The sequence below is a fragment of the Lithobates pipiens genome, unplaced genomic scaffold (genome assembly GCF_037356315.1).
Source record: "Lithobates pipiens isolate NorthernLeopardFrog02 unplaced genomic scaffold, aLitPip1_a1.2 Scaffold_8, whole genome shotgun sequence".
NCBI classification, from domain to species: Eukaryota; Metazoa; Chordata; class Amphibia; order Anura; family Ranidae; genus Lithobates; species Lithobates pipiens.
Genome location: NW_027507903.1, coordinates 48,019,172 through 48,033,561, shown reverse-complemented (window position 1 = coordinate 48,033,561; position 14,390 = coordinate 48,019,172). Strand labels below are relative to the sequence as shown.

Sequence of the window (14,390 nt, the reverse complement as noted above, 5' to 3'; positions counted from 1 at the left end):
CCCTGTATATAAGACCTCATCTGGAATACGCAGTTCAGTTTTGGGCTACAGTTCACAAAAAGGATATCGGGGAACTGGAGAAAGTGCAGAGAAGGGCAACCAAACTGATAAGAGGCATGGAGGAGCTCAGCTATGAGGAAATATTAGAGAAACTGAATTTATTCTCTCCTGAGAAAAGGTTTGCAAAGTACACACGATCAAACTTTCTGACAACAAAACCGTGGAATTTTGTTTGAAAGTTGTTGTCTCCAACTTGTGTTGCATACACGCGGTTACACAAACATTGGCCAACAATTACGAACGTGGGAACATGGTGACGTACAAGACGTACGACGAGCCGATAAAAAGGAAGTTCAATAGTCATGTGATATCTCCATTATGAACGCTAGTTTTACAAGACTGATTGCTTCTGGCTCGTACTTGATTCCGAGCATGCATGAACTTTTGTGCGTTGACTTGTGTACACACGATCGGACTTTCTGACAACAAAGTTTTGGTGGAAAACTTGAGAACCTGCTAGCCAACATCTGTTGACGGAAAGTCTGACAGCAAATGTTCGATGGAACATACAAACAGTCAGCCAACTAGCTCACATCCAACATTTCCCTTCGGAAAATCTGACCATGTGTACGCGGCATTACTGTTAATTTTCTTTAAAAAGCAGCCACAACCTAAGAAGAAAAGCCTGTCCCCTGCCAGCATGCTATATGGAAGGACCCTTGCTCTCTTGCTGGGAAGCAGTAATCTCTGTGCAGAGGTTCATGCTCCCTGCTGAGTCAGACCTATACCTCTGCAATCAACAAAGCTCATGTTCTCTGGTTGGAGAGCATTTGTTTTCTATCTGTGGCTGCTTTACAAAGAAAACGGCTTTAACGCCTGCCACACTTTTCTTATGCAACTTGAATGTATTTGGTTCACTTAAACTGAAATTTTAGTTGTTTTTTTTTCCAACGAATTGGAGTTTGTGTACATTGGTAAATGCATCTTGGTTTCCATATCAGTTTTAGATGCTTGAGAGATCAGTACGTTCACCTCTCTTTCTTCATTACAACTAACCTTGCACCAAGCTGCTTCAGGCTACTTTTGCATGTCCATTGACATTAGAGCATGTTCCCAAGTCCTTACTCCCTGATTTTCTGAAGGGTAAATTTATAATTTAAGGCTTAAAGTGTATTTACACTTTTGCAGCCAAATTGGGATAATGCCTACTTTATATTTGTTACATGTCCCCATTTACATACATAACTTAACCACTTCCCTACCCACCCATTGTCATTTGACGTCCTCCTCTTCCTGGTGGTATAGGGGGTTCGCCCGCCTCGTCACCAAGGAGCGGATGCGAGTGCCTAGTGGCCGCGGTGTCTGCCAGGCACTCGCGATCGCTTGTTACAGAGCAGGACCATGGATCTGTGTGTGTAAACACAGATCCACATCCTGTCAGGGGAGAGAAGAGACAGATTGTGTATTCCTAGTATATAGAAACACCGACCAGTCTCCTCCCCAAGTCAGTCCCTTCCCCCCAAAGTTAGAATAACTTCCTAGGTAACCCTTTGATCGCCCCCTAGTGCTAACTCCTTCCCTGCCAATGACATTTATACAGTAATTATATTATTATTATTATATTATATGACATTTATACAGTAATCAGTAATTATATTATTATTATTATATTATATGACATTTATACAGTAATCATTTTTATAGCACTGATCGCTGTATCAATGTGAATGGTCCCAAAATAGTGTCAAAAGTTTCCGATCTGTCTGCCGCAATGTCACAGTCTCGAAAAAAAAATGCAGATCACCACCATTACTAGTAAAAAAAAAAAATAATAAACATGCCATAAATCTATCCCCTATTTTGTAGGCGCTATACATTTTTTTTTGCGCAAACCAATCAATATACACTTATTACAATTTTTTATTTTTTTTACCAAAAATATGTAATAGAATATATATCAGCCTAAAATGAGGAAAAAAATTGTTTTTGTTTTTTCAAAATTGGGATATTTATTATTCAAACTTGTCGCTCCTCTTTTGTTTATAGTGCAAAAAATAAAAACCGCAGAGGTGATCAAATACCAAAAAAATAAAGCTCTATTTGTGGGGGAAAAAAATGATAAATTATAAAAAATTTCAAAAATTCGAATTCTAAATCATTTGGGTATAGTGTTGCATGACTGCGCAATTGTCATTCAAAATGTTACCGCGCTGAAAACTGAAAATTGGCCTGGGCAGGAAGGGGGTGAAGATGCTCTGTATTGAAGTGGTTAAAAAAAATATAAAAAAATTGCAGCTTACCTTTTTTAGATGCTCTTTTCTGGACCCTCTAGTAAGGAAAAATCCTAGGTACTTCTCTTTGTGTATGAGGGGGATGGGCAGCTGTATTTGCCATAATTAGGCTCCATGCACACTGAAGCTGATAAACTGCAGTTTATTGGAGTTTGGGCGTTTTTTGTAAAAGCCCATAAACTCCACTCTATGTTAGCCTATGTGTCCATGCACACATGGACGTTTTTCAGCTTTAATGAGCAGTGGAGTTTATGGGCTTTTTTCTGAACGCCAGAAATTTGCGTTCAAAGTGCCGTTTTTCAGTGCCAAAAAACGACAAACGCTGATAAACGCTGATAAACGCTTGTAAACGCTCATAAACGCTCGTTCATTAGTGTTCGGCATTCTATTTTTCAATGCATTGTGGGATTTTTGGAGTGTCCTCTGTGTATTTTTATAAAAACGCCCATTAACGCTAACGCTGTAAAACGCTCATAAACGCTCATAAACGCTAGAATAAAACGCTGTTAAAAGCAGGTTTTTCAACCAGCGTTTTCTGCCAGCAATCTGGCGTCCAGAAATAGCTTTTTTGAGCTTCAGTGTGCATGGAGCCTTAACCCTGTCTGTACTGTGCAGGTAGCTCTTCATTATCAGTTGCAACTAGATTTGAACACTGTCTGTCCTAACAAAGGGTTAAAGGTGTACTGTGCTTTTTCATTGTACATAATGAGGGCAGACTTGGGACATGCTCATTCTGACATTGTTCAAGAAACCTTGCAGTCAGTTATGACCGTTTGTCCTGAGAAACATCTTATAGGTAAAAAATATAAAAAAATTCTTAGACCTGGTTCACACAGGTGTGACCTGTCAGGTGACTTAGCCACCTGACGAGTCGCGCTCCATTCTGTATAATGGAATCGCTCTAATAGGAGCGACTCAAGTCGCTCCGACTTAGAAAAAGGTTCCTGTACTACTTTGAGGCGACTTCAGAGCAGCTTGCATGGACTTCTATACAGAAGTAGTTTTGCAAGCCAAGCTGAAGTCGCGCTGTACAGGGCGGCTCCAGAGGCGGGCGACTTTGAAGCCGCCCCTGTGTAGGCATGCTGTGAGAATGGGAATACATAACAAACATATAAGTAGAGTTTTCTCAAATATGATTACCAAAGTGAAAATACGCTTTATGCCGCATACACACAATCGGAATTTCGGCCAGCAAAAGACCGATGAGAGCTTTTCATCGGAAAATGCGACTGTGTGTATGCTCCATCGGAATTTAGCTGGCCGAATTCCCGCCAGCAAAAATTTGATAGCATGTTTTCAATTTTCCCGATGGAAAAACTTCATTGGAAATTCCGATCATGTGTGTGCAATTCCGATGTGCAAAAACTCACACATGCTTAGATTCAACTACGAGACGGAAGCTATTGGCTACTAGGTATTGAACTTCCTTTTTCTAGTCCCGTCGTATGTGTTGTATGTCACTGCGTTCTTGGCGGTCGGAATTTGGTGTGACCATGTGTAGGCAAGACAGTTTGAGCTGAATTCCGTGGGAATTCTGACGGGAAAACCATCAGAGCTTTTTCCGACGAGAATTCTGAACGTGTGTACGTGGCATTAGACTGGATATGCTGTTCAGAAACCTGTGATTTGCTGGTAAATTTTTAATTTGATCGTCTATATTTTCATCATGTGTCTATATTTTTAAATATGGAGGATAATGTTTTTTTAATGGAGTTGGTGTGCAAAGCAATTAACTTGACGCTTGCTTTTATTATATAATGTTCTCTAGAAATATAGCAGCAAGACAAGACCATCATATTCTGCCTATTTTTATAAATCACTATTCTATAAATCACATCATTTCATGTTTAATGATGAATTACTTTCTATAAAATGTTACTAGCTAATACATTGTATGTTTTATGTACAGCTCCCACCTCTGGTACAATTGATTCCCGAAGTCCAGAAGCCACTCATTCAGCAGACCTGGTACCATGGAGCTATTCCACGGACTGAAGTCCAGGGACTACTATTAAACAAAGGGGACTTCCTTGTTCGAGAGAGTCAAGGCAAGCAAGAATATGTACTCTCTGTGCTTTGGGATGGACAGCCGAGACATTTCATCATTCAATGTGTAGATGTAAGAAACTATATTTATATAACCTCCAATATTCCACCTGCTATTCTATTTATCAGTGGGGTCTTACCCTTAGTAAGGTATACAACGAGCAAGAAAAATATCTAGTATAGCCTACTATAGCCTACTGTAAACAATTGTATGTTATTTTAAAACAAAAAAACCTGTGATAAATGTTCAGTGAAAATATCTTTTGTGCAGAATTGGGAAAACCTGTATACCCAGGCAGCGTAAAAAAACACCAATACAAATGTAAATATAAAGAACATCAAATAAATGAATCTAAAAATATGAGACAAAATCAAAGAATTTAATAAATATAATGCCCATTTCACCATCCATAAAAAAATTATAATAAAAAGTCCCACTGATGTGCTTGATGTCCTTTGGACAACATAAACTCACCAGAGCATAGATGTAATGTGCTTATGTCAGAACTCATGAAATCAGGCCGAGACTGAAGTACAGTTAAATCCCACTTGTTTAATAATAAAAGTAAAAAGAACAAACGTAGTCAAAACATAGCCAAAGTTCAGTAACCGGAACATATAGTCAGCCAAGCCAGAAGTCAGGGATTAAAGTACTGGAACAGCAAGCAGGATCTGGAGCCAGAAGGGATGTCAGCAAAGCAAGTCTTGAACAGGATCGCAGGAGACAATCTCAGTTTCTGTGATGTTGACCAAGGCTGAAGGCAGAGCTCCTCTGGACTGTATGGCTTAAGTAGGCAGGACTGACGAGCAGGATATCATCAACAGCTGAGTCACTGTGGAGAGATAGAAGCTGGCAATTAGCTGGCAGCTGAGCAGCCAGCTCAGAAAAGGAAGGGCTGAGCCCAGCCCTAACAGCTAAAATCACATAAATTAAATTCCTCCACTCCTCTGGAGAAGAGAAAAAGGTGACAGGGAGGGACCTCCAGCTGATTGACCGCTTTAGCTCTGTTCCTGTGTGCTGTGTAGAGGGGGGTGTCTCCTCACCAATCAGCTCTCAGAGCTCTCCTCACCGAGCTCTGCAGAGTGTAACTTCAGCTCCCCCTCCTTTTTCTGAACTCTTAGACAAGCTTTATAATTCAGCATTTTGCACAGATGTACAGAAGGGAGGGCTGCAGCCTGCAGATAAATAGGTAAAACTTACGTAGGATGATTTGTTTCATTTCTGTGTATCACCTGATATATAAGGGTTTACAACCACTTTAACAGTCAGTGGAAAAAGTTCCCCCCTTACATTGGTTGTCAGTTATGAGCTTACACGGGGGTCAGAAGAGAAGAGACTTCTTTGATTGATTGTCTCTCTAATGCTAGTGACCAGTGGAGAAGAGCCATCTTATATATGTGTATAGGTAGTCAACGTAGAAGGGCCTTCTTAGATTGGTGGTCAATGGGGAAAATTTCTATCTACCTACTAAAAATATTATTGGTGTCAATAGTGACTTACCGGAGATAAACAAACTGTTTATTGCAGTGGTCTCCAAACTGCGGCCCTCAATATTTCATTCTCAATGAGGCATAATGCCCCCCACTGATACCAATGAAGGGACACATTTTCTCCCAATGACATCAACAATGGGATTTTTTTCAGTGATACTAACGATGGAGCATGATTATTCCCACCCAATGACACCAACGATGGAGCACAATTTCTCTCACTGACCCCAAAGATGGAGCAATGTTTACTCCCACTGATGCTACTGTTTCTAATTTTAATGTCCACAGTCCGGCCCCCCCTAAAGTCTGATGGACAGTAAGCTGGCCCCCTTGTTTAGAACGTTTGGAGACCAATGTGTATTGCTCTAGAAACCCGTAACACTCTCTGGAGGAACCCTGGTCATGAAAGGATGCTGGATTTTATTATACCAAGTTCTGAGTATTCCATCCCTAATCAGCCATAGTCAGATAAGAGGTGATTTTAGATCTATGGAAAAAAATGTGAAGTCTGCAATCAGATTCTCAGAATCGCATCATATGATTAGTCATATGCACTGCCAAAAGTTTGTTCGTTTTCATTTTCATTTCATACGTTTTTTGCTTTTTTCAGAAATTTGAAAAAAAATTACATTCGGAAATTTGAGAATTCGGAATTCAGAAATTGGGAAATTCGAAAAATCGAAAATTCAAAAATTCGGAATTTCGAAAATCTGAAAATTCTACAGAACGGAAATCCAAAAATTTGAATTAATAACTGACTAACTAATAATAACTAACTATTAAATTATAGGTATTGGAATTTCCTTTCAAATTTGGCTGTTATGCCACGTAAACACGATCCGAATTTTGGTCGGAAAAAGCTCTGATGGTTTTCCCGACAGAATTCTGACGGGATTTTGCTTAAGCTGTCTTGCATACACAAGGTCGCACCAAATTCCGATCGTCCAGAACGCGGTGACGTACAACACGTACGACAGGACTAGAAAAAGGAAGTTCAAAAGCCAGTAGCCAATAGCTTCCGTCTCGTAATTGAATCTGAGCACGTGTGAGTTTTTGCATGTCGGAATTGCATACACACGATCAGAATTTCCGATTTATGAAAAATTGAGAACATGCTCTCAATCTTTTGCTGGTGGAAATTCGGCCAGCAAAATTTCGATGGAGCATACACACGGTCTCATTTTCCGACAAAAAGCTCTCAGCGTTTTTTTTGCTGGCCGAAATTCCGACCGTGTGCACGCAGCATAAGTGAACGTAACAAATACAAATTGATCTGAAGTTACGAATTATCCAAAATAAAGAATGCTGTATCTAAACAAATGGAACGGAATGAAATAATAAAAAATAGTTATTATTATTATTTATTATTATTAATTCATTATGTTCCATTTGTTTAGATACGACATTCGTTATTATAGATAATTCATAATGTTGGATACATTCGTATTCGTTATGTTCATGAACAGCCAAATTTGAAAGGAAATTCCAATACCTATAATTTAATAGTTCATTTATTATTAATTATTATTTAGGATTTACGAATTTTCGGGTTTTTGAATTTTTCAGATTTTTGTTCTTATTTTTGTATTTTCATTCTTTTGAATTTTTGGATTTTTATTCTTAGATTTCCGAATTTTTGAATTTCCAAATTTCCGAAAAAGGGAATTTTTGAATTTTCAAATTTTTGCATTTCTGAATTTCAAATTTCCGAAATTTACAATTTCCAATTATTCTGAAAAATTAGGCAATTCGAAAATGTGGATATTTATTTATCTACATTCGTTAAAAATTGAGTTCGGAACTAAACTAATTGCACATGTCTATCGCTGATTATTCCACAGCAATATGAAATATTACACTGTTCTTCTACATACAGTATAATGTAAGGATATTATCTTTTATCAGCTTCCTGGTTGTTTTCTTTTGGGAATATTAATGAAACACATTGAAATAAGAATCCACAGGTGTAACTCTACAGAGACCTCCCAATGACATTTGATATATTATTTTTTTTTTCTAAGAACATGTACAGGCTGGAAGGTGAAGGCTTCTCAACCATTCCCTTGCTGATTGACTATTTTCTGAAGACCAAACAAATGGTCACCAAGAAGAGTGGCGTTATCCTTACTAAAGCCATTGTAAAGGTAGAAATTTGTCTTTTTATATCTTTTCTTAAACAAAAGAGATTATCTGTATTTGTACTGTAAGTATGAATACAAAATGTAGAAAAGTTTGTTTTTTCATGTAACAAAAATGTCAACTTTGTAGACAGAATCCATACATTAGGGTGAAACTCCACTGTTGTTGGTAGTAGTAAACAGGCTTCCTATCTAGATCATTTAAATGTTTGTTTTTTTGTTGTTGGCAAATTATACATAATCTTACCTGTTTCTGTTCTGTATATATTGAGATAGGCACTCTGGCACTCCAATGCATGTCTTTTAAAGCCTAGTACAAACCACTCGTTTTTTTTTCATTCAACCCAGCAGGGCTGAACGAAAAAAAAGCTGACAGCTCAGGAGAAGACACTGTACTAACCATGCTATGTTAGTAAAGAGATCTCCCCTGCTGTGCTATTGTGTTCTGACGGGGGGACCCCCCCCCCCCCCCCACCAGAACACTCCGCCATTGGCTGAGAGTGCAGATTAGGAGCCGGTCGGCAGACCTTTATCGGTCATGCCCCTCTGACAGAAGCCAGACATTCGACCCATAGGTACTAGGCTTAGAGCGGATCTTCACTCCATCTGAGCACCGCAAACCAAAAACACTGTTTAATTAATTTTTTATATTTGCAGCAAGCTCCATCATCCAACCATCATCCAACCATGTCTCCATGCTTTGCTTTGCTTTAGTAAGGGCAGATGATTCATATAGCAATTCCTGGAATCCATCTTTCCTTAGCTCAGGTATGCAGGCAGGAGAGTGTGCTTAGCTGAGAAAACCCTTTCTCCTCTCTTCCCCTCCTAAAGACTCCTGGGATGTATGACATCATTTCCACACAGTACAGTGCATCCAGAAAGTATTCACAGCACTTCACTTTTTCCACATTTTTTTTTATGTTACAGCCTTATTCCAAAATGGCTTAAATTCATTATTTTATTCAAAATTCTACAAGCAATACTCCATAATGATGATGTGAAAAAAGTTTGTTTGAAATCTTTGCAAATATATTAAAAATAAAAATGAAAAAATCCCCATGTACATAAGTATTCACAGCCTTTGCCATGACATTCAACATTGAGCTCAGGTGCTTCCTGTTTCTACTGATCATCATTGAGATGTTTCTACAACTTGGAGTCCACTTGTGGTAAATTCAGTTGATTGGACATTATTTGGAAAGGCATTCACCTGTCTATATGAGGTCCCATGAAGCCATGAAGTCCAAGGAATTGTCTGTAGACCTCTGAGACAGGATTGTATGGAGGCACACAACTGGGGAAGGGTACAGAAAAACGTCTACAAGCATTGAAGGTCCCAATGAGCACAGTGGCCTCCATCATCCGTAAATGGAAGAAGTTTGGAGTCACCAGGACTCTTCCTAGAGCGGGCCACCTGGCCAAACAGGGCAATCAGAGGAGAAGGGCCTTAGTCGGGGAGGTGATCAAGAACCCAATGGTCACTCTGACAGAGCATTTCTCTGTGGAGAGAGGACAACCTTCCAGAAGAACAACCATCTCCGCAGCACTCCACCAATCAGGTCTGTATGGAAGAGTGGCCAGACAGAAGCACATGACAGCCCATTTGGAGTTTTCCAAAAGACACCTGAAGAACTCTCAGACCATGAGAAACAAAATTCTCTGGTCTGATGACACAAAGATTAAACTCTTTGGTCTGAATGGCAAGCACCATGTCTGGAGGAAAAAAAAAATATATATATATAATGATCACCTGGCCAATACCATCCCTACAGTGAAGCATGGTGGTGGCAGCATCACCTGGCCAATACCATCACCTGGTCTCCTGGCCAATACCACTGCTGATCCACCTGGCCAATACCATCCCTACAGAAAAGCATGGTGGTGGCAGCATCATGCTGTGGGGATGTTTTTCAGCAGCAGGAACTGGGAGACTAGTCAGGATCGAGGGAGAGATGAAGGCAGCAATGTACAGAGATATCCTTGATGAAAACCTGTTCAAGGGTGCTCTGGACCTCAGACTGGAGCAAAGGTTCATCTTCCAACAGGACAACGATCCTAAGCACACAGCCAAGATAACAAAGGAGTGGCTACAGGACAACTCTGTGAATGTCCTTGAGCGTCCCAGCCAGAGCCCAGACTTAAACCTGATTGAACATCTCTGGAGAGATCTGAAAATGGCTGTGCACTGACCCTCCTCATCCAACCTGATGGAACTTGAAAGGTCTTGCAAAGAAGAATGGGAGAAACTGCCTGAAAAAAAATGTGCGAAGGTTGTAGTATCCTACTCAAAAAGACTTGAGGCTGTAATTGGTGACAAAGGTGCTTCAACAAAGTATTGAGCAAAGCTGTGAATTTTTTGATTTTTTTTTTTTTATATATAAATTTGCTAAGATTTTAAACAAACGTCTTTCACATTGTCATCATGGGATATGGTTTGTAGAATTTTGAGGAAAATATTGAATTTAATGTATTTTGGGATAAGGCTGTAACATAACAAAATGTGGAAAAAGTGAAACACTGTGATTACTTTCCTGATGCACTGTAACTAAAGGAATGTAAACAAAAAGTTTAAGGGCCGGTTCACACAGCGAGGCGATGCGAGGCGACACGGCTCACCTCGCCTCGCTCCCGCAAGTCGCCCCCGTTCTGTACAATGGAACCGTTCTGAGAGGAGCGACTCGAGTCGCTCCGACTCAGAAAAAAGGTTCCTGTACTACTTCGGGGCGACTTCGGGGGCGACTTGCATTGACTTCTATACAGAAGTCCTCTGCAAGTCGCCGCTGAGGTCCCCGCAGGTCGCGGCGAGGCAAGTCGGAGACGCCTCGCCGCGCCTCGCTGTGTGAACCGGCCCTTAAACAAATAAATATGATATACTTTCCGCTTTCCTATCTATTTACAAATACTAGCAGCATGAGGATTAAAAATAATCAATGTTGATTGGGAGAGTGAAGTCCCACTTTAAGATGAGTGCTAAATTTGTGGTCCACACCTTATTATAACCATATATTCACTTTCAGTGATTACATTCCAGTCCAAGTGTTTTTAGATAGATGGTCCCTATGTACTATGTTGCCAGCTAGCATAAAGCTTTGCTATAAAACCAGTTAGCTGATAAAAGTAGACTGTATACTATTACCAAAGTGCATCCACAGAACGGTTGAGAATTGTAAATCATGGCAGTACCAGCATTGGGTCATAGTCACACGCCTGAAAAACAGAAACCCCTGCCCAGTTATGCATGCAAGCACCTTTGCCCCAGGATATCAGCCTTAAAGGGGCGGGCCAACTGGGAATTTTTTTTTTTTTTGTTTTTAAAGTCAGCAGCTACAAACACTGTAGCTGCTGACTTTTAGCCCTTTCATGACTAAGCCTATTTTTGACATTTGATGTTTACGAGTTAAAATCCATATTTTTTGCTAGAAAATGACTTGGAACCCCCAAACATTATATATATATATATTTTTTAGCAGAGACTCTATACGATAAAATGGTAATTGTTGCAATATTTTATGTCACACGGTATTTGTGCAGCGGTGTTTTAAACTCAACTTTTTGGGAAAAGGGACACTTTCATGAATGAAAAAAAAAAAAAACAGTAAAATTAGCCCAATTGTTTTGCATAATGTGAAAGATAATGTTACGCCGAGTAAATAGATATTACTACTGCTACTACTACTACTACTACTACTTGAATAAATAAATGTAAAATAAATGCACAAATATAAATAATCATAAATAAATAAGAAATAAACACAATAAATTAATACTATGTAATAAAAAAAAATAATTACCCCATCCTTAAAAAAAATAATTAAAATATACAAATAATTAAAGAATAATAAATAACTTAATGCCCTAATTCTACCACAAAAACAAATAAATACATTATTATTATTTTTATTATTATTATTATTATTATTATTATTAATAAGTGTATTATTATTTATAATAATAATAATAATTTGATATATTTTTTAAGGTTAAGTATTCATTTTTATTCATCTATTATTGCATATTATTAATTTATTTTATATATTATTTATTTATGATGATTTTTAGTTATTTGTGTATTTTACATTTATTTATTCAAATATTACAGTTTTTTATTTTTTATTTATTTTTTTGCAGAAAATCATGACAAAAATGCGCAAATGGCGTGTTTCCATTAATTTCTATGGGAATAGAAATGCACCAAAAAAAAAAATGCGCAAATCTGCCCAATTTGAGCTACAAAAAGGTTCCAGAACTTTTTTAAGCTTCAGGTGCTTTGGAGTGGATATGTGAACCATCTATCTCCATAGAGAATAATTGATTTTTTTTTTCTCCTCCAGCATTTTGGAGCTTTGAGCTTCAAGCTATAAAGCTTTAAGGTGTGAATGGGGCCTGAGAAAAGGGACGGGTGTGAATGTAGAATATATGTAGAGTGCCGCCTACATTCTCAATGCTATATAAATATCAGTAATAAATAGTAAATACCTTCAGATTGGTACAGCATCCCGCGAGGCACAGAAGGAGCCCGATTTATGTGCTCTGCTCCTAGAAATAAAAGATTTTTCCAGGCTGACTGCAAAAGACTAGCAATGCAAATGTAAATAATTGTGAAACAATCTACAGTTATTTTATTGTTAGTTACAATGACAAATAATTGTTTTCCTTTAATTTTCCTCCCTATCAGGACAAATGGGTATTGGAACATGAAGAAGTTATCCTCGGAGAACGAATCGGTCGGGTGCGTTATCTGTTATCCTTAATGCGATTCAGGCTCATTAAAATATATCTTATTAATAGCAGCTGATAATAACAAAACAAACAGCAAGGATTGAAGTTAACACAGACTAATTAAACGGGCTGAATTAAATTAAATGTGCAATCGCTATAAAAAAATATTGAGTATAAATATTGCTCCGAAGAACCAAAACAAGAATTAATTATCTATAAGACAAATCTCACATTTTATAGCCAAGCCATCCGTTAAATTTCCAAGGAAAAACATCTGTTTGCTTACCGGAATGAAAACATTTACTTATGAAGCCTGGCTGAGTAATTATGAATAAGTGTACAAAGTAATGTTCGTTTTTTTCTACTATAGTTCAGATCAAAAAAGTTATTGGAAGAGGATATGTCATTTTAAAAATAATATGCACAGACCTCCTAGTGTGCTGTGTACTTCACTAAAGCTTCAAGGCTTTCATTGCCTACTCTGCCTGGACGGGGTGCTGCGCATAGTATGCAAATGATGACACGTTCAGTGGGAATCGGTCGCATGCTGGTTCTGGGGCAGTGACCTTCCTTGCTGTAAAGATTAAAGAAGATCTATTATTCTAAATGTTATTTTGCAGTTCTGTCCCCTAGGGTGCAGAGTAGGGATGGGCCGGACAGACCCCTGTTCGGTTCGCACCAGAACTTTCAAACACCGCAAAAGTTCGGACCTGAATAACGAACCCCATTAGAGTCAATGGGACTTCAAAAATCAAAAGTGCCCATTTTGAAGGCGTATATGCAAGTAATTGGGCATACAATGGTTATAGGGGTCCGGGTCCTGCCCTGGGGGACATGTATCAATACAAAAAAAAGTTTGTAAAAAATGTCATTTTTAAATGAGCAGTGATTTTTTTTTTGATTTTTAAAGTGAAAGCCTTAAGCCGCGTACACACGGGCGGACTGTCTGGCCAACTAAGTCCGTCAGACAATCCGACGGACAGTCCGTCCTACTTTCGAATGAACGGACTTGACCACACACGATGAACAAACAGTCCGCTGAAAGCTTGCGCGATGACGTGTACAGCACTTAAGACGGGACTAGAAATCGGAAGTCCAATACACAGCAATGCAACCTTTCGCCGTGTAAATCCTTTCTGAGCATGCGCCATACTTAGTCCGTCCAACTAGCCTACTCACGAGCGGACTGTCCGCTGAAACCAAAGTTGGACGGACTGTATTACGGAAATTCCGAAAGACTTAGTCCGCCAGACTGTCCGCTGAAAAAGTCAGCTGAAGCCCACACACGAGCGGACTGTCCGCTGAAATGTGTTTCAGCGGACTAAGTTGGACAGACAGTCCGCCCGTGTGTACGCGGCTTTAGAATGAAAAATTCCTTCCAATATAGTACCTGGGGGTCCCCTTAGTCTGCCTGTAAAGTAGCAGATCTGTACAATGTCTAGAATCTGCAATAACTGCATTTATAAAGCAAAAAAAATAAAATTTTCCCTACAAGCTGCCTTTATTTTGCTCAGCAACAGCTGGGGAGCCAGTGTGTATGATGAGGTCACTATGTAGTGCACTGGGATCAAGATTAGAGATTTTTTGGATACATTCTGGCGTCACTTTGACTTTCTATAGAAGTAACGGGTGCGTAAAAATTGGTCTTTGGGTGTTCCCACCATAACCCTATAGAGGTACTTTTGCAGTGATATGCACCTGTCAA

The 14,390-nt window shown here is 39.0% G+C and overlaps 1 protein-coding gene across 3 annotated transcripts in view; it reads left to right on the top strand.

Annotated features, from left to right (window-relative positions):
- FES (FES proto-oncogene, tyrosine kinase) overlaps positions 1 to 14,390 on the top strand; it is a 292,890-nt gene that overhangs the window by 216,549 nt on the left and 61,951 nt on the right. For all 3 annotated transcript variants that reach the window (XM_077471222.1, XM_077471221.1, XM_077471223.1), the window contains 3 exons: positions 4,201 to 4,410; positions 7,850 to 7,972; positions 12,642 to 12,695. In XM_077471222.1, the coding sequence (XP_077327348.1) occupies positions 4,201 to 4,410; positions 7,850 to 7,972; positions 12,642 to 12,695 (387 nt within the window). The remainder of the gene's footprint in view (positions 1 to 4,200; positions 4,411 to 7,849; positions 7,973 to 12,641; positions 12,696 to 14,390) is intronic.